This window comes from Eurosta solidaginis, chromosome 3 (genome assembly GCF_040869045.1).
Source record: "Eurosta solidaginis isolate ZX-2024a chromosome 3, ASM4086904v1, whole genome shotgun sequence".
Lineage (NCBI taxonomy): Eukaryota > Metazoa > Arthropoda > Insecta > Diptera > Tephritidae > Eurosta > Eurosta solidaginis.
The window spans coordinates 6542099-6568544 of record NC_090321.1 but is presented as its reverse complement, the minus strand read 5'-3'; the positions used below and the strand labels follow the sequence as shown (position 1 = coordinate 6568544).

The window sequence follows — 26446 nt, the reverse complement described above, 5'->3', positions numbered from 1 at the left end:
TTACTTTACTTAAATTCGTCGGCGTCTCATATTCGCTGTGGTTATATATATACACGTCGTATTAAGCTGAATGCGGCCATGTATGTGTACATCTGGGCTCTTCAATACTGAAATTATGACTGTGTTAGTAAGAGTGATACTTTTTAATCGTTGATTAACGAGCAATGAAGCTATTAAAACTTATTTTGTTACATGACTGTACAAAAGAATTAAAACAAAGTACAGTGCACATATTTGAAAGCTCTAACTATGCACGTGCTGAACTAAGTCAAATTCTGTTCCATTGATTCGGTTGTAGTTTATACCGGTCCTTTTGTTGGCATGATTTTAAATAATTTTTTTTTATGTAAGTCTTTTGAAACCGATAAAACAATTCCATAAAATACTCAGAAAAAGTTATGGGCGAATGTTGACAGCACTGACACAAGTGGCCTCTGGCCTTAACAATTGACGAATGAGGGCAAGACGAATAAGATAACACGCCTTGACATTCATGTCACTTCTAATAAATATAAAAGCGAAACTGTGAATATGCTGCTTATTTGTAGACTCCTCTTATTAAGGAATCGAGTTAAGTTGCCAAAGTAATGTCGGTCGGTAAAAGTCGCGCCTGCTAACAAGTCCTATTTTGAACTAAGTAGCCAACTGGCCCTTGTGTAGACCGTAAAAGACAAAGCACTTGTTGTCATTATATAATAAGCCGAACTGTAAGTTGTTTTGTAATTCTTGCTATAAGAAAACTACTAGTTTGTCCTGCATCGCACATTTTGCCACCCATTTGGATTACAACGCAAATAATAATTTCTCACCGGGTCATAAGCGTATGTGCTATTTGTACTAATGCTTGTCTAGTTAGTGTGTCAACGATTAAGTTGGCCTGTCGATTACGAGCCAAATCACTTAAAGAAGCAAACAATAACAAAAGCTTAAGTACAAACAAACTTGTGAGCGTAAACACAAATAGAACAAACATACATACATACATATATACATATGTATGAGGTGTTTACATACTAAGCTTTGGAAGCTGACAAATTTCCACTTACGAGAAAATAAATATCGAATGTCTATTCTCAGGAGCCCACATACATATGTAAATATGTGAATATATAAAATATTTAACATATACATATATAAGTGAACTTAGATAATTAGTTTCTATATAGTTCAGATCTGCTCCTAGGCATAAGAATTTTACTACCCTTTGTGGCAGAGGCAACTCCCGTCTATACTTATTACATGCTTTTTTTAAAAATGGCATGGAATTGTAGGTGGGGTCCTGCCACCCGTAGCAAACTAAAGGCCTTGAGAAATATCACACCCTTACTCTTACAGCAAGAGCTTCCTGCCGCAAACTGCAGACCTAAGAGATAATTTTTTCTTAACATTACCCACACTTTAAACTAAATGCCTTGAGAAATATCGACCGAAGGCACTTCATACTGTGCATGGTATTTTTGCCATGAGTAAGTGATTGTCGAACTGTGTACCTTGCCACTGCTAGAAGGACAGGGTTATTTCGTAACAAATATTGGTATCCAGATATATAGAGAAAAAACCTACATATACAGAAGCGAACAGACAAATAGCAGTGAGGTTTTTATTAAACTTCGTATTTTTTTTTATTTTCGATATTTTAAAACTCGTTTCAAAGGCTATCACAATTCGTTATTTGTGTGGAAGACTATATAATATTCTGGTCCGCTGACTTTGGAACAGCTAAATATTTCCTACCGGTATACTATTTTCTTTAAAAATTTATGCCTTCACGTCTGCGTTCTTTGCTCATTGAAGCACTTACAATGAATTCAGCGTCACTTCACTTTGACAAGCAATTCACTACAAATAATTCTTCTAAGCTGCTCGCTGAATTGACAGATACTTTAAGTGCCTTGGCAGCACTGTTCATTGCCACGCATACACACACACTACATACTTACATTGAGGCAATGCGTAGGTTTCCTTGCGTGATTTATTCGCATTAGCATTTTTTTCTTACTTAAGTAAATCAATTGTAAGCACTTCGCTAAATCCTTAATTTCTTAGTCCTGTTGAATGTCAATTTGTTTTCAACTTATTGGCAATTTCTCATGAATCATGATTGATTGTATCGCTAGATAAGTTGACTTAACATAGTTGGTGAAGAGTTCAAGTGGACGATTGTGTATTTTCGTCAAAATCTTATGTTTGATTTGGGAAGATAAATTAATTAGAAGCATTTGTATGTTTTATACCAAGAAGATCATGAAGATTTTCACCCGCGCTGGATATGTTCTTCCCTCCATTTCTACATGTGGAATCTAATTCAATTAGCTATGACTACATGCATTACAAATATTAAACCAACATAGTCACAAGCAAAACGCTAAAAACTCAGTAACCACGGCATACATTGCAAATGCATTATGAGTACTGCGATCTAATCAGTACTCTTCATGTCGGATTGAACCTTACTCTGCGAATGGCTGCACTATTTTGGCTCTTTGCCCTTCTATAAAATTTTTTCTCCGTTAATGGCCCTTTTGATCATCGTCAGTTAACTCTACCTGCACTTGATTTGAAAGTTGTATTGTAATTTTTCAACCAATGTGCCATTTAGCATCATCCATCAACAAATCTGAACAAATCTGCGGTGAGGGTACTTATGGGTGTCATCACAGATCATTGTGCTATCGCACCCATGCTCCGACGGTTGCGAATACCAACAAGCTCCCTCTGTAGAAGCTGTCAGGATGCAGAGGAAGAGGAGTCGATCCATCACTTTATCTTCCGATGCCGGCGCTTCAAAGAAGAAGGCTCAAATTTCTGGGTTCTTCACGGTTCTTCGACAGCCTGGCAGATGTTGGGAAGGTGGAAGTCTCGCTTCTTCTTTGGTTCATCAGAGAAAGGAAGTGGTTCGTTGAGGACCACTAGGAGGAAATGGGGTAAACGAATGTGCCGCCACCCTGCACTTACTGAGAGCACTCATAATGGACAAAAATTGTTCTGAGTGGAAGTGTGGATAATAACCACGCACGCCCTCTTAACCTAACCTAACCTAACATCATCCATTTTTTCCCCAACGTAAATATTGATAAATCACCGTTTATTATTTACTTACTGATAAACTGTAAAATGTCTGGCGATCCCCAAAAATGTCTTTATTAAACTATAGAGAACAAAATACCGGAATCAAGGTGCGCAAGTATCTTAATAATCGTGATGGCCCAATGAACTGCGATCTTAATTAAGATCTATTGTACATCAAGTATCTATATAGTAGCAGTTTCTTATATCGTGACGCTAGACCAGCTGAACAAACAGAGTAGCAAAGTCGGAGGAGAGTATTGTTTATTAACGCATTTTAAAATAAAATATTTTGCAAACAAAAGCTCAATCGCGTAATTTTAAGCTTTCAAATTTCAGCGTTATATTTTATTTTAATTCATGTGACAAAATAATATTTCCAAAGCATATTTACGATATATTTTCGGAATGTTTTCAAACAACGCGTGCGGTCGTCTTACTTCATTCCTCGTTAATTAACGACTATGCCGCTACCACAACGATCATAGTAATCTTTCCAACACAGTCACATTTTCGGTTTTAAAGAACCCTGCTCTAAACTCTGACATGGTGTTTTCGTTGCCTCTTATCAGTTAGCTAATTCACAGCTTAAATTTTAGTATAAACTTGATTACCATTAAACCTAATTCGATTACAGCAGCACTTGAAGATATTCTTCGTAATCTGTTTTGAATTCGTCGGCAAAGTATGTTTTGATCAACCGCAATCTGTCACAGTCCGGGTCATTATATACTTTATCCGCGAATTTTTCTATCCCCAGACCTGATAAAATTAGTACATCTAAAATTTTCTGCTACTTTATTTCAGTTTATTTTGACACTTTTCCAACACAATTCTAACAAATCAAATAAAACTTCTTTTAAATTTTCACCTTTTTGCTCTCATTCACGATCCTCGACACGAAACAACAACGCGCCACCACCAACATTGATGTCGTCCTTGAAAAAGGTTAGCTGCGCTTTCAAAAGTCCACGTGGTATTTGATTTGGCCACGAATCCGTATCGAATAATAAATTTTTTATATAATATTCATTGGCCGGTATTGGACACAAACCCTCATCCGGCACAAATGGAAAATCGGTATTTTCACCTTCAACAAATGACGGTTGCAAAACTTTCGTATACAAATCTTTGAGGCCTTCACAAATTGGTGTACGTGGCACGCCCATAGGTAAACGTTTGTATTGATCATCACCTTGTGGCGAGGAGAAAAGTTCTATTTGAAATTTGAAATGATCACTAGCCATGGGTTCGGTGAATATGACAGTGCCATTGATTAAGCGTTCACGTCCAATAATTTTCATTTTACCCAAGTGAAAGACGGTCTCCTTCAACCCATCGAAATGTTCAAAAGCTTCATTTTTCACAGTGTACGGTTGTTCGGCCTGAAAAGTAGATTGTTTGAAAATTTTCAAATTATCCTGTAAGGTTTTTATTTCATTTTTAGTTTCTCGTATTTTACCTCGATTAATTCGCTTAGCGCACATAAAAGCACAAAAGCACATACACAAAGCTTCATACCGGGATGAGTTCGACTAAAGTGCTGAAGAGTTCGAAATTTAATAAATTTTTCTAATGTTTCTAAAACTGTACTTTTGGCACAATACTGCTTGTATGCGATATTTATAGGTTTTATGGAAATGCGACATTCAAATCAGTGATATTGCAAAAAACATGAAAATCGCGTTTTAATAACAAGCTTTTTGAAATGCATACAAATTGTAAACATTTTTGATGCATCGACTTTAAATATTGCTGATGTTTCGATTATGCAAACCACCATGGCTGGTGAGTCAATGTGGCTTACAGTGGAGGAAAAAAATAAAGGCTAGTTAAGCAATCTCTAACTGGTGTCTTGCAGTCTGCCTAGCAGTCCTACACAATTACTTCTTAACTGGTGGATGAAAGCATTGGAGTGCCAAATGATGTGGCATCCAAAAACAAATGGTTGTTAGGATGGGTTCCCGGGCATCAGGGACACGAAGGTAATGATCATGCAGAATACCTAGCCAAAAACGGTGCTATAGCGAGATTCTAAGGTCCAGTGCTCTTATGTCGACTAAGAAAGGCACACACTAGGGAAACCATAAGTAACTGTGAAACCAAGCAGTTCAGACAACAATGGTTTGAATGCCCAAAGGCAAAGGCAAAGACAGGCCGAATCGTTTATACTCCCAGCAACGAGAGTATCAGCCAAACTCATATAAGTGGCGTGACTCTTAATACCTTCCTGATATGGAGTAAAAAGCCTGAAGAGGTCCTAAAAAACATTAAAAGCCTCCGCATAGAGTAATTGGCGAAAATAGATCAAGTGTAAAAACTGGAAAAATCGTTGCTTCCATTTCTCAAGTGTTCTTAAAATTTTCGTATCGGTTTTTTTCGGGTCTCCTCGAAATCTCACTTCAGCATCGTCTTTCAGATTTAAAATGCAAATTTATCATGCCAATGTCTTTATTCAATAGATATATTACAGTAAAATAAGAAACTTAATGTTTCAGCAGACAATCGGATCGATGAATGTGCTAGGTAAAAATGAATACCCGGTTTCCAAAGGCGATAAAGGGACGAACAGACAAAATAAAAAATTATATTGGATGGATGTAAAAACATGAATGGCATTTATTGGCAATGACAAATTCCAAATAAATCTGTCATAAAAAAAAAACGAATTGAGTTCTAGCACTCATGCTTTACATGCTTTACATGCTTTTGTGTTACGTCCTTCACTGATATATCCCAGCAAACTTTTAGAGTCAAAAATGAGTCAGAAGTTAGTCCTTAGTATGTGCTTGTATGCTTATTAAGAGCTCTTTTGGGAGTTCGAAATGTGCGTTTTCCCCTCTTACGGTGGTCATCTGATATCAGTCTAAATAAGAGTCGAATATGACTCCAATACGTTCATAAATGGCTCCTATTTTACGCCTTATGCGATTCTGTTAAAACTCTTCCTGTTGTGCCTCATATATTCCTCTATTTTATGTTAATATGGCACTTCTTTGGTCATTAGAGATCGATTTTGGCTACATATCGGAAGAAAACCATATTACCGAGGAAATTTTGAAATTACATATATATATATATATATATATATATATATATATATGTATATATTAGGGCGGGTCGATTTAAAAATCGCTCATTGCTCTATGAAAATCGTATTCTAGGGATCAAAATAAGAAACTTTGCCGAAGGAACCATACCTCTAAAACGAATTCTGATGACCTCCCCCCCCCTCCCCCCCTTTGGGTCGAACTTTTGGGTAGGGGCAATTTCAATTCTAGCTGCTGTGTCTTGTGGTGGCTTAAAAAAAACAACACAAGCAATTTTACGATCTGCAATTGTGTTACAGTGATACCTTCATTTTTTAGAACGGTTGAATAAAAAACCCACACAACTATGTTTACGACATGCAAATGCATCACAGTGATCCCTTGGTTTTAAAAGGGGGTTGTAAAAACGCTAATTTCTAATAATTTTTTTTTTAATTTCTTTTCTATTACTAAGTTAAATACATTTTTTAATTTACATATGTTCTGACTAAATAAATTTCTAAAGAGAAAAATAAACTCCAAAAAGAAAAAACATAGGCATTTTAAAGTGGGATTTTTCAAAATTTGCCCCTACGACCCAAAGGGGGGGACATCAGAATTCGATTTAGAGGTATGGTTCCTTCAGCAAAGTTTCTTATTTTGATCCCTGGAATATGATTTTCACAGAGCAATGGGCGATTTTTTTGCATCCCCACAAAGAGACCCGGCCTAGTATATATATATATAGGTTATAGTTTTATATTTTCTATAGGCTCATATTTCTCACAAGGAATGTATAATTTGTTTATTTTTATATAGTACTGAAATATTTTCAACATTTTTCAATATGTTAAAAAATTCCATTAGCTTAGGAATTCTTTAATTTATACTAGTTCACATATAATATAAATTCCTGAACTTTTGAAAACAATTTTTGTTATTAAATTATTGCGTGCAATTTAATAAAACAAAAAACTTACATGATTATCAGATTTAAATGAACACACGCTTTGTAACACCGACAGTAAATGTACATATGTACATATAAAAAAACAAGCTTTAATTATTACAAGAGTTTAATATGGAACCTTTAATATATTTAATTGAATATAAATTCATTCATTCATTCTTACCAAAATCTGCAATCTACTTCCGACAGAGAACATACTCCAGGTCCAACTTAAATTCATGCATTGAAAAAATCCTTTACTTAAAATTTTCTGAAAATTACTTCTTCCAAAAACAGTTTTTCAAAAACTATTGGTCATATTTCAAAAGCGGTATGAGTTGTCACCACAAAACTTGGTAAAATTATTAACCTTGCCATAAGCAACGAGCACAAAAAAAATTATGAAATCGGAAAGCACCACGCCCACTTTTATACTAATGGTTCTTAAAAGAATCTAAGATGAATATAATAAGTAATTTTTTTTGCGAAAACCACTTTCATATCAATGCTACCTAAAGTGTCTTTATAACAGGTAAAATAATAAACAAATAAAAAATTGAAGCCTTTTTTCGAGATACACTTATTTCCCTTATGCAGAGAAATATATACGAGCATACATATATCTAAACATGCTCATTTTTAATAAAACTTAGTTTCAAAATACTTTGGGTTTCTCCCATATACATATGTATCTGTGGTCATAAGCGCAGTGTCGTAACTATACCATCTGGGGCCCGTGGCAAATTCTTTTGATGGGACCCTATCAATAAAAATCTTCACGTTGTACTCAGTTTAATTTTAATAAACTGCAAGATTTTCAGCGTACTCAATTACACGTTGTATATTTCCCACTAATTGCAATATTCCTCCTCTCTTAGGTAAGAGAAAATGGTCTGTAGTCCGTGCTGGCCCAATGCGGAAACCTGAACGCATTTACAATGAAATAAAAATAATAATTTAATTTTAACAAGATATTTATTAAGAAAATTCTTTTTTTTTTTGAAATTTTCCACAAAAGGGTCTATAGCATCATAAAAAATTAAAGATCGGGCTATAGAATTTTCAATAGACAGAATAGCCAAGCTACATAACCTGTATTGTCTCATAGAGTTTCTTAAGAAGGTTTTTATCAAGGTTAGTTTTGAAAATGATCGTTCAGCACTAGTTGTAGTCACAGGAATTCTAAGAAATAACAGTAATGCAGTGAATACTTCAGGAAAGCTGCAATACATAAAATGATTTTTTATTATTAATAAATAGCGCGGTCTCAATACACGACAATTTTTATTCTCAGTTGAGCAGAGCTCACAGAGTATATTAACTTTGCTTGGATAACGGTTGGTTGTACAGGTATAAAGGAATCGAGATAGATATAGACTTCCATATATCAAAATCATCAGTATCGAAAAAAAATTTGATTAAACCATGTCCGTCCGTCCGTCCGTCCGTTACTTGAGCAAAAATCGATATATCTTTACTAAACTCAGTTCACGTACTTAGCTGAACTCACTTTGTATTGGTATAAAAAATGGCCGAAATCCGGCTATGACAACGCCCGATTTTTCGATATCGAAAATTACGAAAAATGAAAGAAATGCCATAATTCTATACCAAATACGAAAAAAGGGATGAAACATGGTAATTGGATTGGTTTATTGACGCAAAATATAACTTTAGAAAAAACTTTGTAAAATGGGTGTAACACCTACCATATTAAGTAGAAGAAAATGGAAAAGTTCTGCAGGGCGAAATCAAAAGCCCTTGGGATCTTGGCAGGAATACTGTTCGTGGTATTACATATATAAATAAATTAGCGGTACCCGACAGATTATGTTCTGGGTTACCCTGGTCCACATTTTGGTCGATATCTCGAAAACGCCTTCACATGTACAACTAAGGATCACTCTCTTTCAAAACCCTCATTAATACCTTTAATTTGATACCCATATCTTACAAACGCATTCTAGAGTCACCCCTGGTCCACCTTTATGGCGATATCTCGAAACGGCGTCCACCCATAGAACTAAGGCCCACTCCCTTTTAAAATACTCATTAACACCTTTCATTTGATACCCATATCGTACAAACAAATGCTAGAGTCAGCCCTGGTCTACCTTTATGGCGATATCCCTAAATGGCGTCCACCTATAGAACTATGGCTCACTCCCTTTTAAAATACTCTTTAATACCTTCCATTTGATACACATGTCATACAACCACGTTCCAGGGTTACCCTAGGTTCATTTTCCTACATGGTGATTTTCCATAGCTATCAACTGAGTATGTAATGTTCGGTTACACCCGAACTTAGCCTTCCTTACTTGTTCTATTTCGCCTCTGAAAGTGGGTCGAAAACTGAGTAATTCTCTGTCAAACGATTCATATATATCTTTTTTTATATCTCGACAAATTCTAGAGATTTTTTTAATAGATCAGTGCCATTTAGAACTTTTGAAGTGGAAGGCTGCAAAAAATTGGAATTTGAAACAAAATCATTCAGTGCGCAATATCTGTTGGTTTATAATTATGTCCAATACTTGATAAAATATTTTCACTTTGAACAAACTTTCGGGATCTTGGAGACGCTCATCTTCGGAAAAGCTCATCAAAATGGCGTTTTACCATCCTTTGGCGAGTTTTAGAAAATTCAGGAACGATGAATCATTTTTCTGCTACACTATTCGCTTAAATTTTTTAATTTTCAAATTCATGTCGATACCTTTCCAATTCTTTGGTACAAATTTCCAAACGTTTTAAGGCATTTGAAAGATCGGTGGCCTTAGACTGAAGTGTTTTAGAGGCTGCATCGATAGTAAGTAGGATCTTGCAATAAAAAACCAATAACATAACAAAATTTTAGTTTTCGATCTTCTTTTAGTAATGAATCCTTTATCAAGAGGCCGATAAAACAAAAACGATCTTCTTTTTGACTGAAAAAGTTTCGTTTCATCCATTTGAGTTGCAATTTTACAGAATATTTTCGTTTGCGCTTTTTGGACCTCAACAAACCGAATTTCTAAAGCAAAAATGACATCATAATGTGCTGACCATCTAGCAGGGTTTAATGTTTTTAATGTTATTGAAGTTAGATACTCACTTTCTTTATTAGATATAAAACTTGATAAAATATTCCATCTTGTGATACTATGCCCAAAAAAATTATAAATTCGTTGAATTGTTTCAAAAAAAATTTGCATGCCAATAACTTCTCTCACGAGTAACGTGTACATCTCTAAAAATTAATCAACATCTTTTTGTTTCGTTTGGTTGAAATGCTTAACGATTGACTTGAAATTGTATAACGGTCTTTAGTTGTCTCACTTGTATTTTACGTAGAACTTAGAAAAAAAAACTTTTCAAGTAAAATAAAATACTCAGGTACAATGTAAACAAATATTTTTTAGCTCGTGGTCTCTTCGCCCGGGTCCCTCTTGGGTCGGAGGCCGTGGCATTTTGCCAGCCCTGCCACCTTATTGTTACGCCACTGCATAAGCGATAAACGGCCTAGTCTCATGTAAAAGAATAGGACTTAAAAAAATATCTTTAGAACTCTGGGCAAACTTGTTGAAACCCATCTAATATAATATTGACGAGGTTTTTTTTCTTTTCACTATAATGCCCCTACCTACAAATATTTTCTGTTTTCTTTGCTCGAAATACCTTTGTTGTATAATTATGGTCCAATATACGCTTTCCAACCTCTTTATACGCTTATCCTTATCATAATCGCTTTCGTATCTAGTTGACTTCTCCCCAAAAAAGTCATTAAGATTCCTTAGCTTGCGGCAAAATAATATTCAAGGAAAGGAACGTTTAAATAGATCCGCTTTTAAAAATTTATTTGTCCGTCAAGAGTGAGGTATTACGGGGACCATATTAGCAAATGGTGCACACTTTTGCATGATTCCCTCATCAAAGCTGCTTGTTTACTCATTTATTCAATGTGCTTATTGCCAAACGTGCATACGCTGGCCATTTTTTGTTGTTTTTTTCCTCTCCTTCGCCTATCCCGTTGGCGCCTGTCATTTTAGCTGTCATATTTGACATTTTGCGCTAATGCGCCATGCAACCAAACAAGCAAAAAACGGCTACAATGGATGCCTCCGATTTGATTCCAGTCAAGCGCTCTTTAGCATTTTTTTTTAACCGTTTAGAATTTTTTTTTTTAACCGTTGCCCTCTCCAAACCAACTTAGTCGTTAGCCAACAATCCGGCGTAGAAGTTAAAACAGATAAATGATGTTTCGTAATTTTGTGTTTGTCTCATCTGAGCTCACGCTTGACAACGGTAAGCGTAACCGCTAAATTGGGTTAGCAGTGAACGATGGTTTGCTAGACAAACTCATTCCGCAAACATCTGTCAGTGTGTCAGTTAAAAGTCAGCGCATTGAGGTTTAATTTCTAGTCGCACATCGCTAACGGCTCTACAGGATGCATATGGAATGCCTTGCTTTGGTTATTGTTTGGCATTAAAATGTGTTGGGCGGGTCGTTTAGCGCTTTGGACTGGGTTAGTGTTGCTTTGTTGAAATGTTAATGTGAGTGAATGTTGTAAATAAGATGTTGATCATTAATCTTAACTTAGTTATTTTGAGGTTATGTAGTGAAAGAAATATATAATAGTAGAAAAATGAAAATGTATGGGTGTATAGAGTACATGTATACTCACTTATTTTACCGTATCCTGCTATAGCAATCAGGATTTTTTGAAAGTAAAATAATATCATTAATTGTAGAAAGGCCGCGATTCATTTCAATGTATAAATGAGTTCATTGGAAAAGATTTGACAGCTACTGTGATAAGCAGGATATTGAATTGATTTCACTTAGCGAAAAAGAAATTGTGAATTTTTGTATGTGTGTGTATGTTTTTTCTAGCTTGCAGGATTAACCCACACACAATATCAAAAAAAAAATTTTCTATAATATGTTCTGTATGCCTGAATGGCACCGTGGTGTGGTGGTAGCGTGCTTCGCCTGTCACGCCAAAGGCACTGTATTCTGGACCCGAAAAAGCAACAAAAATGTATTGAAAAAAATACTTAAATAAAAAATATTTCTAAGCGACAAGCGATCCAAGTGTATTTCTACCATTAAAAAGCTTCTTAGTAAATTCCCTCATCCTTGCAGCTGGTGTGCCGAGCAGACATTAAAGTTGTAGGTCCTGTCCCGCCAATTTGTAACACAAATTAAAAAGGAACACGACGAAAATTGGAAAATGGTCTCGGCCTAAGCTTTTCCGAGTTAAATCGCGACAAGTATTGCTGTTTTCTGGATGCCCATAACAGTGCTTCTGCCAAATTAAGGCTCCAGTTACTTAAAATGAAAATTGTCCGATCTAGAAGAAGCAGTTTGTTGGAAATATGTGATCTGGTTCTTGGTAAGGGTTTTCAAAGCTAACGTTTTGGAAAACCTTGCGTATTTCGTAATCGTGTGTACGAATGTAAGCGTAAAGTAAGGGAAAGCCTAGCCTTTGAAAGTGGAATAATATATGGGGGAACACAGAATGTAAGCGTAAGTGATGTCACTGCATTGTTGTATAATGTGGGGCCAAGGTATGTGGTAGAGTTGATATAGGCGAATAAAGACAACAAATTAAAACTTGGATAGTCAAAGGAAAGGAAAGGAAAGGAAAGGAAAGGAAAGGAAAGAAAGGATAGGAAAAGAAAGGAAAGGAAAGAAAAAGGAGAGGAAAAGAAGGGAAAGGAAAGGAAAGAAAGGGAAAGGAAAAGGAAAAAAGGAAAAGAAATGAAAAGAAAAAAAAAAGGAAAGAAAAGGGTATTTATCAAAAAGCTATCGATTTGTCATTGAAATGTTATTACCATACAATGGTAAATTTGAAATGAGGGTATTATCGATTTGTTATCGAAAAGTTTTTGATTTTTCATCATAAAGTTGTCGACTGGTTATTAAGAAAATATCCATTTACTATCAATAATTTAACGACTGGTAAAATTATCCCTGTTGTGGTTGAACTTCAACTCCTGGGCGATTTATAGTTACTTTCAAGACCTACCTGCGTGTTTATACATCGAAATTTGTAAGAACTTGGTACCTACGCCTTTTTTTTCTGAACTGAAACTTCATAAATCCTGTCTAACATATTTTCGTGGATCAAAAGTTTTAATGGCACATAATTAACTGGAAAATTACAAAAATTCTTACATAAAAACTTAATAACTACTCCATGCAGCTTTAAATTTAAAGCATTTAAGATTAAAAAACATTTTGTGTTAATGATATTATATCAAAGAAATGCCATCAACAGCTGTGACATCTAAACACCATAACCTCTTTACGTACATATGTATGTGTGTAGCTACCCTGCAGTCGGGCAAACAAGTTGCAAACTACTTACACAATGCACACTTTGTATGGAGGAAAATGTAAAACATATGGAAAAAAATTGTAAAAAATCAATGCGAGTTTTGTGCTCGTGCCATTGTGGATAAAACAGGTGTGATGTCTTCTGCATAGACGTCAAAATCACAAATAGAATGGATCACCTGGATTTTAAAGTGACTATAGTGATCTCATGTATCTCTTTCAGTGTATCTCGTTCTATCATCCGCTGATGAGGACCGACCATATCGTCACCATATTGAACATCCTCTCAAAATTCTGTCAAAACGCCAAAATGTAGCTATCTTGAATTTCCTGTCAGGCACTTGACAGAGAAGATATCGCAACTGTTTTGTAACAATGGCTCTTACTTTGTCAGACGAAAATTTATTGAAATTGTCGAGCATTTTCGAAAACGTTCTTGAGATTGGTTTGGAAATTTTTAGTTACAAAATGCATTTCTGGAGATGTCGAATATAAAAAGAAAAGAACTTAAGTGACAAAAATTGTTAAAAATTGCTACCATTTTCTGTTCTTTGCTATAGCTGGACTTTAAACACAAAACAATTTAAAATAGTTCTCCATCATTTCAGACTAGTTTGGTGTATTTTCTATTGGGAATGTATATGAATTTACAAAAAAAAAAAATTTATTTGCAAAATTTGTGCCCTCATGAGTGCACATTAAATTTTATCAACGCAGTTAAAAGGCCTGAAAAAAGAGAAAAACATAAAAAGTAGGCAGCGACAGCCAAGTCGAAAAAGCGATGCTTAAAAATATGGCAACAGGCAGGAAACTCGACTTCTTTTTGTGATGCCTTAAATTTCGTGAAAATATGTGTGGGTGGTAAATAGCAAATTGAATAAGTTTTTTCTGCACACTCTTGTGGCAGAAGGCGCCAGTGTGTGGCAATGAAGCTCGCAAAAAATTATTTGTGCGGGGGAAAGAGGTAACCGATGTTGACTAAGTTTTGATTGAGTTAAATTAAATTTAAAATATAGTACACGTAAGTGGTATGCTGCGATCTGCAGATCTATGCTTATGCTTTTTTTGCCTTTACCACTCCTCCAAACCGATCTCACTCACAGAAATCTAGCGTAATGATCGGTTTGAGTAAATGTAAGAGCTTTTCCTCAGTATTTTCTGTGTCGCCTTCCAGAGATGGCGTCAAATTCATTAAACGTTTGGAACCAGGCTGCCAGACTAAATGCCCTGTTTACACACATGCTCTGTAAGAACCCCTCTTGTGATACTTACTTTTTGTCCGCATACCTTGATTGGTGTGTTGATTGGGTCTGCCTATGCGTAGTAAGACCATCTTAGTTTTTTTCCTTCTGAGCTTTTATTTATTATGTTCGACCCAATGCTCCAAAAAGGTTCGCCTAGCTTCTCTGGCAAGCCTTTTACCTTGATGGTTTCCGCCACACCTCCATGACTTGGAACCCGATCTAACCAGATATTGTGTGAAGCCAAACTGATAAGCGGGTTTATCATGGTTGCCAGCGTGCAATCCTGTGTACAAAAATGACTGCTGTGGGTTATTATTTATTATCTAATCCAGTCGATAGCTAGTCTAAATGATCGGAAGGTTTTCGCGTTCGAGGACGCGTTTTTGAACGAAATCTACTTATAATATTGTTCATTCTTTTGAATGTAGTCAAACTCAAAATTTTGTGTATAGCACGTTTCACCGCGCTACCACATATACCCTCCCCACCTTTTTCTTCAAAGCGAAGTAAGTGGCACGGCATTCTATTGCTATTTTTTAGTGCACTAAAATCTCTAAGAAGAAACGCCGTAAAGATGTACGTATTTTCGGCACAGTTCCACATTTTCGGTTTTATGATGTTGAGTCATGATCTAAGCCAGGTCTTCGTATGCATACCAGAAGTGAGATGGTAGCAAACCGTTTGCCCTATTCTTTCCCGTGATACAGAAAGTAACTTTCGATTCACCATTTCCCTTGAGTAGGCCTATATGACGCATTCTTGCTCAGGATCGTATGTCTTTGTTATATTATGTCTTCATCTTCTGATTTTCATTTTCCTGTTGAATGCTGATAGATGTGTCAGGTGTTCCTCCACTGACCATCCTCCCAACATGCGCTTGATATAACTCTGGTATTTATAGGTACTTTCTCGCAAGAACACTTCTTAAGTGTTATCTTTGTCCGAAGAAAATCTGATATAAAATACACAGTCAAAATTTGTTTTCTTAACTTAAGCTAAAGCAGTTGTCCGAAGTTTTTTGTAGAAGACTTAAAAAATTACTTACTTAAATAAAGAATGTCCAAAATATTTAGTCGTTTCTTGAAAGGCAGCCTTCTCATGTAAATTTGGTTTCGCTGCACATCCTAAAAACTATTTCAGCCGCAACGCAAATTAATTTTAATGGTCTTGCAGTTAGACATGGTCATATTTTGTGTTCTTTTTTTACTTGACTGATTTGCAGCGACTAGTTTTGGCTAACTCGTGCAGCGTACCAAGCCACAACATACGCGATAAGTTGCCAACTGTTTCGGTTGCAAATACAATTTTTAATTTGATGCCTCACTTGCCGCATTGCCACAAATGCTCCCGCGTGCACTCGCACATATTTCTTGTGCGCCACACAAATAACGCTGTTGGGCATTTAAGCTGCAAAATCACATACACAGACATACAAACACATATAAAGATTTACAAAAGTTTTCCTCACGATTTGGCAATTCCCACCTGATTTAACTTGCAACACATACTTGCAACATACAAATTGTATTCCACTCAAAAATCTTATACACGTGCGCTTATACAACTTCTAAAATACTCGATTACATTCATACACACATACACATATATGGCACATAGGTGGTAATTTGTTTGCAACATGCACCAATCGTGCCGAAAATTGCATGCAACATCGAGTTGCAGTTATAGGGGAAAATCAAATAAATGAACGCTTTTGCCAAACAAAAAAAAAAAAAACGAGCAATTGAAAAAGGAAAAAGAATATCACATGCAGACAGCAGTTGGGGCGCTAGCGGCGCAGGTGGACCAAAGGACAACTAGAGCGGCGAGGATTGGGTCCATGATGTTGAGCACCCGTCGTGCGGGGCGAAGTGGCCACCAAATTATTGCATGCCACACTAAAGTGTGTAATTGCGACGCATTTATTTGCACAGCAAGAACAATAACAAACTAACAACAAAAAGGTCGAAATATCCGACACAATAACAAGCGGCAAATATTTAGTAGCAATATAAACGCCGAACAGTGGGTCAATTCGTTGAAATTTGTCTTAAAAAAGCATATTGTCCTCATTAGCTGGTTGTACACATTCAAAGCAAGAATTCTTTTCAAGCGGAAGCTCAATACTTATGCTGTGTTGGACTGAGATCTGTACCGCTACACGCAATGATGAATTCAAGTGGTTTTTGAGCGCAATAAAAAGGCTTATAGCTTCAGCTTTCTCAATACAATTCTCAACCTCACCTACGTGAGGTGAATTCTGTTACAAATCTGAACGCATGACACACATATTTCGCGGGAGTGCCACGAAATCCCCCAAAAAAATTCCTAAAGAAAAAAAAAAATACCCAAACACATAGTCCCCAAATTCAAAATCCGCAGAATCAAAATCCCCAAACACAAAATCCCAGTGCTATGATAAACATCTTGACCTGTAAAATAGCAATATCTCTTTCCTCTTTCATTCATATTTATGTATGTATAACTATATATTCACGTTTTGGCAATACATATTTTTACTTATCCATATATAGGACTGCTAGTCGCTCTAATTCGAACAAGCTAACAGAAGCGTGTACTACGCAGAAGGACATCCCCGTGGCGGCAGCCACGGTTATACCACACACCCGGACTTGGCATGGCGTAGCCCAGGGTTATTGTTTATAAGCGCGGACGAAGGCCGCCTATGCAGAAAGTTGGTATGGATTATTAGCATTTTTTGGTCGCTGCGATTTTAAACCTAATTTGAATTTATTTCACACATAAAATGGGGATTTTGTGTTGGGGATTATGAGTTTGGGGATTTTTATTTTGGGGATTTTGATTTGGGGATTTTATTTTGGGGATTTTGATTTTGGGGATAACGTGGTAGACCCATATTTCGCAGGGGAGGCTCTAGCTATCCCAAGCTACTTATGAATTTAGACTATTGAAGGCGCGATAACCTAGAAGGTTTATTGCAGTCATATTAAATAAAACCTGAAATGATCGGGCTATATAACCTTAATGGTGCTTTTATCGGTGACATCGATAACACTCCCCAAAACCACAAATAGCTCGCTCTCCTAAACCAAAATATAGTGGCTAATTTTGCTAAGCCTATTACCTATGTGGTTAGCTGACGTTATCTTCGCAAGAACGTTTGAGCTCGCTCTCGCACCAACCAATCGGTGAAAGTAAGTTTATTGCCGCTATGTTGTTTTTTCTCTCAAATTTCTTCTAAACGCTCCACTGTTTCGCGTCGCATGGCACTCATTGAACGCATTTTTGGAGCAAGCATTAGAATTGTGCTCTCGCATATAAATATGTGAATACAATCGAGATTTCTGTGTGCCACACATTCGAATTGCGAACACGCAAGAACTTAATTGATTGGGATCACGAGCCACACACACACATAAACTGACCAAACGCAAAATGACCAAATTCGCCGGTTGGTGAAGAGGACTCTCAAATTAATGCTTGTCATTAACGTAAAAAAGCATTCCAAGCTAAAGCGTTTACTATTTGTATTTAGGATTCTTTGAACACGCGACGACGCACGACAAGGCAACGACTTTAGCGATGACTGAAAGTTTTATTTGTATGCGAGTTTTGTTGGTCAAATGTTAGAAATAAACAAAAATAATATTTTCTGGACAGAAGAGCTTTTGATAAAACTTAGGTAAGACAACATTTTTTTAACGTCGTATCTCATACTAGAATGGATGCTTGGTGAGCACAGATACCCCTGGCTAAAGTAAGAGATCCCTACGGGGTATTTGGAAAGTGTAATAAAGCTGTTTGTGTCCAAATACCTCAAGAGACTATGTGCATCTGGGCCAGAGGCCGCAAGTTGGGACTGGCGCCCAAGTGGAACATGGCTTGGTTTAAGATGGTGTTGCACTCTTCAGAGTTGTGAAATTTTGTCGATGACGGGAGACACTGGATATGGCAGTCTTGTAGTATGAATTGTTCAACAGCACATCTCCGCATAGAAAGGAAGCATAATGGGAGTTTTTGCCATGTCATGATTTGCATTCTCTCTGTATCAGACGCTTGCTTATATGTTGTTCTGGCACACTAGTCAGTATGTGGTAGGAACCACGAGCTGAGAGTCTTGTCCCATAAGATGTTGGGTGTACGAGAAGTATGGCCGGCAGTACTTTCAGAAGTAAGGATTTTGTGTTGCCGATCAATATTTCACCTGCCCAGAGATCTCGTAGTGGTTTAGCATAAACTGAGAGGACGTCCATGACATTATCATTGCTCAAACCAGGAGAGATTTATATCTATTGTGTATGCGTAGTCGTGCAAACATATATTTCCTTACTAACTTAAGGGTTTTGACAGCCCAACAAATATTTGCTAATTAACCTAAATTAAACACTTAAATTTTTCCACACAAGCAAAGGTTGGAGTTAAAATCTCCCTTTTTGAATCTTCCACTTTAGGTGTAAAACGTGCCTGACAATCTAAGCCTGCAGTCCGAAACGTCGGCAGAGGAAGTGATGCATCAAACCACCAGGGGGTTAAGGAGTAAAATATTCCCACTGCAAATGCCGTTAAAGCGGACCCAAATCAACATACTTAAAAGTGATAGCGATCAGAAAAGTTCTACCCAGATAATCGGTCTAGTGCCTATTTCCAGAGCGTATCGTTACACTCCCTAACAGGAATCGTTTTTTCGCTAAGCAGTGATAACTTGGGTTGAAAAAACTGGGGTTTTTTTCTAATAAAACTTGTATAAGGGACCTTGAGACTTTACTTTCAGGGTGTTTGGTGCATGGGAAGCTCAGATGGCATTTCCTACCCAGAGCTTTGGCCATAATTTAATTCCATTTCGCGATCTTTCTGGCCATTTTTTCAACTATTTTACCATACTCAATATTGCTGCACCTGAATACCCAACAAAGGTACTTCAGTTGGGCTTCATAGTTCTATTTAATTTCAGATTTAGATCAGCTAAGATTATAATTTCTTTAAATCAGTCTGGCTGTCAGCTATTTTGGTTGTTGGAACACATTATCTTATAGTAACTTGTCCAATCTTTCCGTGACATAGAACCCCCGCGTGTATAATCCAGCCGCAGCTATCTTTTTTAATTTGGCCCATCCGTGTAGATTGTAAGTTTCCTTAGACTTTCATTTATGTTTCGCTTCTTGGGATACTCTACAATTTGTGCCCAGAAGTCAACAACGGATGTGATAAAGTACATGTCGAATTTAAGGACTGTTATAAGGCCAAATAATGGTCCCGTTTACAAACTAACTAGTTCCTCTGCGTGCTCATTTGGCGGATTTCCACATATTGTATTCATAAAGTTTGCTTGGGGCCTACTCACTGCACCTGTTATACATCAAGAGCAGGTTGACCAACTTCTCAACCGAAACCGTTTAATAGTTTACTGTCAAGCAATAAAGAAACCTCCAGCTTTTTAGGGGGGCTTAGAATATACCCGCGGTAGGCATACTGTTCGATCACACTCCCCAAAACCTCCGTTATCGCTATAACAACAACAACACCCGTTTGGAGTATACTTTTTACAAATTAATTGTCAATTGTTTAAAAACTATTTTTCATATACATAGACATTTCTAAAACAAATTTCAATTTGTATATGCCAACCACAAACTGAGACAAGCATTAGTTTTGCAAAAAACCAAAAAAAATTGGAAAAAACTTCAGAAAAAGGCGCGTAAACTTCCTGCAGCGAGTTGCATAAAATGGGAGCAAAAGCGCCAAATATGCAAAACTGCAAAGAAAAAAAATTGAACGCATTCAAGCGCCCCACAAAAACATGAATGGCGTACGAAGCACTCCACTTCAGCAACTTGTAATTAAATTTAATTATAAGTTTGCCTAGTACAATGAGAGAGAACATGAAGAAAAAGAACGAGTAAACAAGCATGATAAGAAGTGCAGTGGGTGTACGTAGTAAAAAGTACTAAAAGGAAAGAAAGCAAGAGACGAGTTTTTAAAAACCGCGAAGAGATTAAGAAAGAAGTAAGCACAGTGTGGCTCTTACTGCACTACTTTTTGCTTAATTTTTTTTTTTCGCTTCAATAGCGCTCCCATTTTAATGGATTCACTCCATTTTCCCTTTTTTTAACATTTAGTCCTTACTTTGTCAGCTGAAAGCATTGAAATTTTCAATTTATATGAAAGCCACAAGGAAAGGAGAACTTAAATGATATTATACTTGCATAGGAATATAAGAAGTGCCGTATGCAACTCCTTAAAAATTTTGCGCCGTTTTTCTTCATTCAACCAAATTGTGGTAAAAAGGAGTAAATAAACAAAAACGTTGTAGAAAACTGCAGCAGCTCACAGGGACATGTTATGCAAATAGCGATAGCTGATGAAATGAAATCGAGCTGCTGCAATGGAGAAATGTGCATTGAAAAAAATGTGAGACAACTTCTTATACTTTCATAAGTTTGAATATATTCTTGCTACTCCTGTTTTTAGCAAGCGTTAGTCGAGCGCTTAATGTTCGTTAGTAATTCGGAAATGTATGGTGGTTTTGGAATATTTCACATCAGGCGGATTGTATACGAATATAGGAAGAAGAAGAGAAATGGTTATTTAAATGTGGGAGAATAAGTTCGTAGCTGCCACTACTTTTAATGCAACGCTGCTTCTGCTTTCATTCATTGGTTAGTCAACATAAGCTTAGTTCGATATGCGAGTACTGTATTTTTTTTTCAGACTCACTTGGGGAATTCTTTTCATAAATAAGGAAAGTATTTTTGTAAAAGCATGCCAGCACTTATTGCTGGCAAATACTAGAAGTTTCTAAGACCTAGCTTAATTGCTGACTCGAGACCTGGCGAGCACAGGACACGAATGTTGCCAACCGCTTCTTCGCGCAGCTTGCAATTCTTAAATCTGCTGTTACTGACGAGGTCTAATATACAAGTATGTGACGCCAGAGGGCAGTGTCCAGCTAGTATGCCACACGTATGCAGGCTACCCTAAACATGTGATAAAAATCGACTGCGAGTTTTCGGAAGCTATCATCAGCTCAATTGCAGCCGCTGTGATATAGTGGTAAAGTGCTACTTCACCAAACCGAAGATCCACAATTAGAAACCAATTTTCTTAGCGGGCTCGCCCCTCATCAGTGGTTAGGCAAACAATCTGATTGTGTTTCTGACATCAAAAGCTTCTTACCGAAAATAACCTGGCTGCAAATGCCGTTCGAGCTCGGCATAAAACATGTGAGTTCGATTAGAAGCTCGGCCTTAATCCCTTCGGAGATATTTTGCGATTTGTGTTTATTAATTTCAATACACCCAAACATCAACAATCTACATCACACAGATCCGGTAACAAATTTTAATAGGTTCTTTGTTTGGGGAGTAGTACCAACCGCTTATCCAAATGAAAGCTTAAAAGTTTTAAAAATTGTGAAAGCTTCAGAAAGCTTACACATCTTTAAGCTTAATCGAATATTTGACCTCTAAATAAAACATTATTTTTTTATTTTTCCTTGCTTCTTTAACAAGTATCTCGAAACTCAATCGATCATTGATCTCAATCACTCCGCTTTTTAACGACTTTTGAAAATACAACAACAAAAAAGAAGTTTACATTAAAATGATTGAAAAATAAATCCAAGGGGAGATTGCTGCACCTTTTTTCAGGAGAAAATCAGACAAGGGAAATTGTATGTACAAAAACCTTTATGTATGCTTCCTAAAATAAACAAGTAAGGAAGGTTACGTTCGGGTGTAACCGAACATTACACTCAGTTGAGAGCTATGGTGACAACATAAGGGAAAATAACCATGTAGGAAAATGAACCGAGGGAAACCATGGAATGCGTTTGTATGACATGTGTATCAAATGAAAGACATTAAAGAGTATTTTATGAGGGAGTGGGCCATAGTTCTATAGGTGGTCGCCTTTTCGAGATATCGCCATAAAGGTGGACCAGGGGTGACTCTAGCATACGTTTGTACAATGTGGGTATCAAACGAAAGGTGTTAATGAGTATTTTAAAAGGGAGTGGGCCTTAGTTTTATAGGTGGACGCCTTTTCGAGGTATCGCAATAAAGGTGGTCCAGGGGTGACTCTAGACTTTGTTTGTACGATATGGGTATTAAATGAAAGGGTGAGTATTTTAAAAGGGAGTGGGCCTTAGTTCTATAGGTGGACGCCTTTTCGAGATATCGCCATAAAGGTGGACCAGGGGTGACTCTAGAATATGTTTGTACGATATGGGTATCAAATGAAAGGTGTTAATGAGTATTTTAAAAGAGAGTGGGCCTTATTTCTATAGGTGGATGCCATTTCAAGATATCGCCATAAAGGTAGACCAGGGGGGACTCTAGAATTTCTTTGTACGATATGGGTATCAAATAAAAGGTGTTAGTGAGTATTTTAAAAGGGCGTGGGCCTTAGTTCTATAGGTGGATGCCTTTTCAAGATATCGCCATAAAGGTGGACCAGGTGTGACTCTAGAATTTGTTTGTACGATATGGGTATCAAATAAAAGGTGTTAGTGAGTATTTTAAAAGGGCGTGGGCCTTAGTTCTATAGGTGAACGCGTTTTCAAGATATCGCCATAAAGGTAGACTAGAGGTGACTCTAGAACTTCTTTGTACGATATGGGTATCAAATGAAAGGTGTTAATGAGTATTTTAAAAGGGAGTGGGCCTTAGTTCTATAGGTGGATGCCTTTTCGAGATATCGCCATAAAGGTGGGCCAGGGGTGACTCTAGAATTTTTGTACGATATGGGTATCAAACGAAATGTGTTACTGAGCATTTTAAGAGGGAGTGGGCATTAGGTCTATAGGTGGACGCCTTTTCGAGATATTGCCATAAAGGTAGACTAGAGGTGACTCTAGAACTTCTTTGTACGATATGGGTATCAAATGAAAGGTGTTAATGAGTATTTTAAAAGGGAGTGGGCCTTAGTTCTATAGGTGGATGCCTTTTCAAGATATCGCCATAAAGGTGGACCAGGTGTGACTCTAGAATTTGTTTGTACGATATGGGTATCAAATAAAAGGTGTTAGTGAGTATTTTAAAAGGGCGTGGGCCTTAGTTCTATAGGTGAACGCGTTTTCAAGATATCGCCATAAAGGTAGACTAGAGGTGACTCTAGAACTTCTTTGTACGATATGGGTATCAAATGAAAGGTGTTAATGAGTATTTTAAAAGGGAGTGGGCCTTAGCTCTATAGGTGGATGCCTTTTCGAGATATCGCCATAAAGGTGGGCCAGGGGTGACTCTAGAATTTTTTGTACGATATGGGTATCAAATTAAAGGTATTAATGAGGGTTTTAAAAGGGAGTGGCCCTTAGTTGTATATGTGAAGGCGTTTTCGAGATATCGACCAAAATGTGGACCAGGGTGATCCAGAACATCATCTGTCGGGTACCGCTAATTTATTTATATATGTAATACCACGAACAGTATTCCTTCCAAGATTCCAAGGGCTTTTGATTTCGCCCTGCAAAACTTTTTCATTTTCTTCTACTTAATATGGTAGGGGTCACACCCATTTTACCAAGTTTTTTTCTAAAGTTATATTTTGCGTCAATAGACCAATCCAATTACCATGTTTCATCCCTTTTTTTCGTATTTGGTATATAATTATGGCATTTTTTTAATTTTTCTTAATTTTCGATATCGAAAAATTGGGCGTGGTCATGGTCGGATTTCGGCCATTTTTTACACAAATACAAAGTGAGTTCAGATAAGTACGTGAACTGAGTTTAGTAAAGATATATCGATTTTTGCTCAAGTTATCGTATTAACGGCCGAGCGGAAGGACAGACGGTCGACTGTGTATAAAAACTGGGCGTGGCTTCAACCGATTTCGCCCTTTTTCACAGAAAACAGTTATCGTCCTAGAATCTAAGCCTCTACCAAATTTCACAAGGATTGGTAAATTTTTGTTCGACTTATGGCATTAAAAGTATCCTAGACAAATTAAATGAAAAAGGGCGGAGCCACGCCCATTTTCAAATTTTCTTTTATTTTTGTATTTTGTTGCAACATATCATTACTGGAGTTGAATGTTGACATAATTTACTTATATACTGTAAAGATATTAACTTTTCTTTTAAAATTTGAATTAAAAAAAAATTTTTTTTTAAAAAGTGGGCGTGGTCGTTCTCCGATTTTGCTAATTTTTATTAAGCAGACATACAGCAATAAGAGTAACGTTCCTGCCAAATTTCATCATGATATCTTCAACGACTGCCAAATTACAGCTTGCAAAACTTCTAAATTACCTTCTTTTAAAAGTGGGCGGTGCGACGCCCATTGTTCAAAATTTTACCAGTTTTCTATTCTGCGTCTTAAGTTCAACTCACCTACCAAGTTTCATCGCTTAATCCTTATTTGGTAATGAATTATCGCACTTTTTTGATTTTTCGAAATTTTGAATATCGAAAAAGTGGGCGTGGTTATTGTCCGGTATCGTTCATTTTAAATAGCGATCTGAGATGAGTGCCCAGGAACCTACATACCAAATTTCATTAAAATACCTCAAAATTTACTCAAGTTATCGTGTTAACGGACGGACGGACGGACGGACGGACATGGCTCAATCAAATTTTTTTTCGATACTGATGATTTTGATATATGGAAGTCTATATCTATCTCGATTCCTTTATACCTGTACAACCAACCGTTATCCAATCAAAATAAAATACTCTGTGAGCTCTGCTCAACTGAGTATAAAAAGGAAAAGCTGAAAAAAGGGAAATCATGATAAGGAGTACGTCGGTAAAGAAAGTGACAAAATAAAAAATCTCGCAAAAGCATAGTTAAAATAAATAAACTTCAGATTGGTTGGTTTATTTCGCAATTTGCATAAGTAAATGTGCTTAAGGCAAGATAGGAGTGTGAATATGAGGGTGCTCAACCACAAGGCGATGAAGTTGGTGAAGTTGGCATTCGGTATTCATTTTGGTAGTGCTCAAGATTTTGTGGCTTTTAGCTACTGATTATATGTGGCATTGTTGTGGCTAAGAAGCTCGCAAGGACATTAGCTAAAACGGCAAAGAAAAAGGACATGGCCAGACGAAAATGCAATGAGTTCCCAAGAAACTGAGAACGAAAGGGTTCACTAGAAAGATAGCAGAGCAAAGTATGGAAGGCTACACAAAAAAATATTGAACTGACAAAGAGGGAGGAATATTTTTTTTTTTTTTAAAGTAATCGAGCTGCATAGCTGGACAGAGGCTGGACGGATGTGGAGGACAAAAGAGGTGGAACAGGCAGTAAAATGGTAGCAAGATTGAACTGAAGAAACGACTGCAAGTAAACTGAGCGCCAAGATAAACTGATACCTCAAAAAGCAGCCTCAAAATAAAAAAAAAATATCCAACAGTGCGAGCCGGTGTTTTTTTACACGAAGTGCACAACTGATTTATAATGCTTTTGGAAAATGTATGTAAATTCAATCAAAACGATATAGATGACTTTGGTTGTGCACACTTCAAGCAGCGGGTGCTTTATTATGAGAGGTAAGCAAAGCAAACTGGCGAGCCTTTCAGGTTTTGCTGGTTCATTATAAGTACTGAAACTGGCAGCGATTGAGTTAAAAGTTTTGTACCGTCGTGTATAGTAGAATTAGAATACTTACTTACTTAATTGGCGATTAACCGTCTAAACGGTTATGGCCGTTCAACAAGGCGCGCCAGTCGCTCCTTCGCTCCGCCAACCGGCGCCAATTGGAGTTTAAATCGTTTGAATAAGAATAATCTAAAACTATGTTCTTACCCATTCACAGACGTGTGGATATTAGCAGGACTTATAGCGTTTGAAAGAAGATTTACAGGTTACTCATCGAACTCTGTTAGCGAAATATCTTTTAACAGCTTTAGTGAACC

At 36.8% G+C, this 26446-nt stretch overlaps 2 protein-coding genes across 16 annotated transcripts in view; one reads left to right on the top strand and one right to left on the bottom strand.

Moving 5' to 3' along the window:
- Window positions 1–26446, top strand: part of Fili (Fish-lips) — a 603882-nt gene that overhangs the window by 263455 nt on the left and 313981 nt on the right. The window lies entirely within an intron of this gene.
- Window positions 3856–26446, bottom strand: part of LOC137243186 (uncharacterized) — a 116517-nt gene continuing 93926 nt past the window's right edge. For 6 of the 7 annotated variants that reach the window (XM_067770558.1, XM_067770561.1, XM_067770560.1 and 3 more), the window contains exon 2: window positions 3856–4451. In XM_067770558.1, coding sequence (XP_067626659.1) covers window positions 3948–4451 — 504 coding nt within the window. In that variant the 3' untranslated portion in view covers window positions 3856–3947. Of the gene's footprint in view, window positions 4452–4528; window positions 4659–26446 lie in introns of those variants that run through there. The other variant, XM_067770556.1, reaches the window with a different exon arrangement.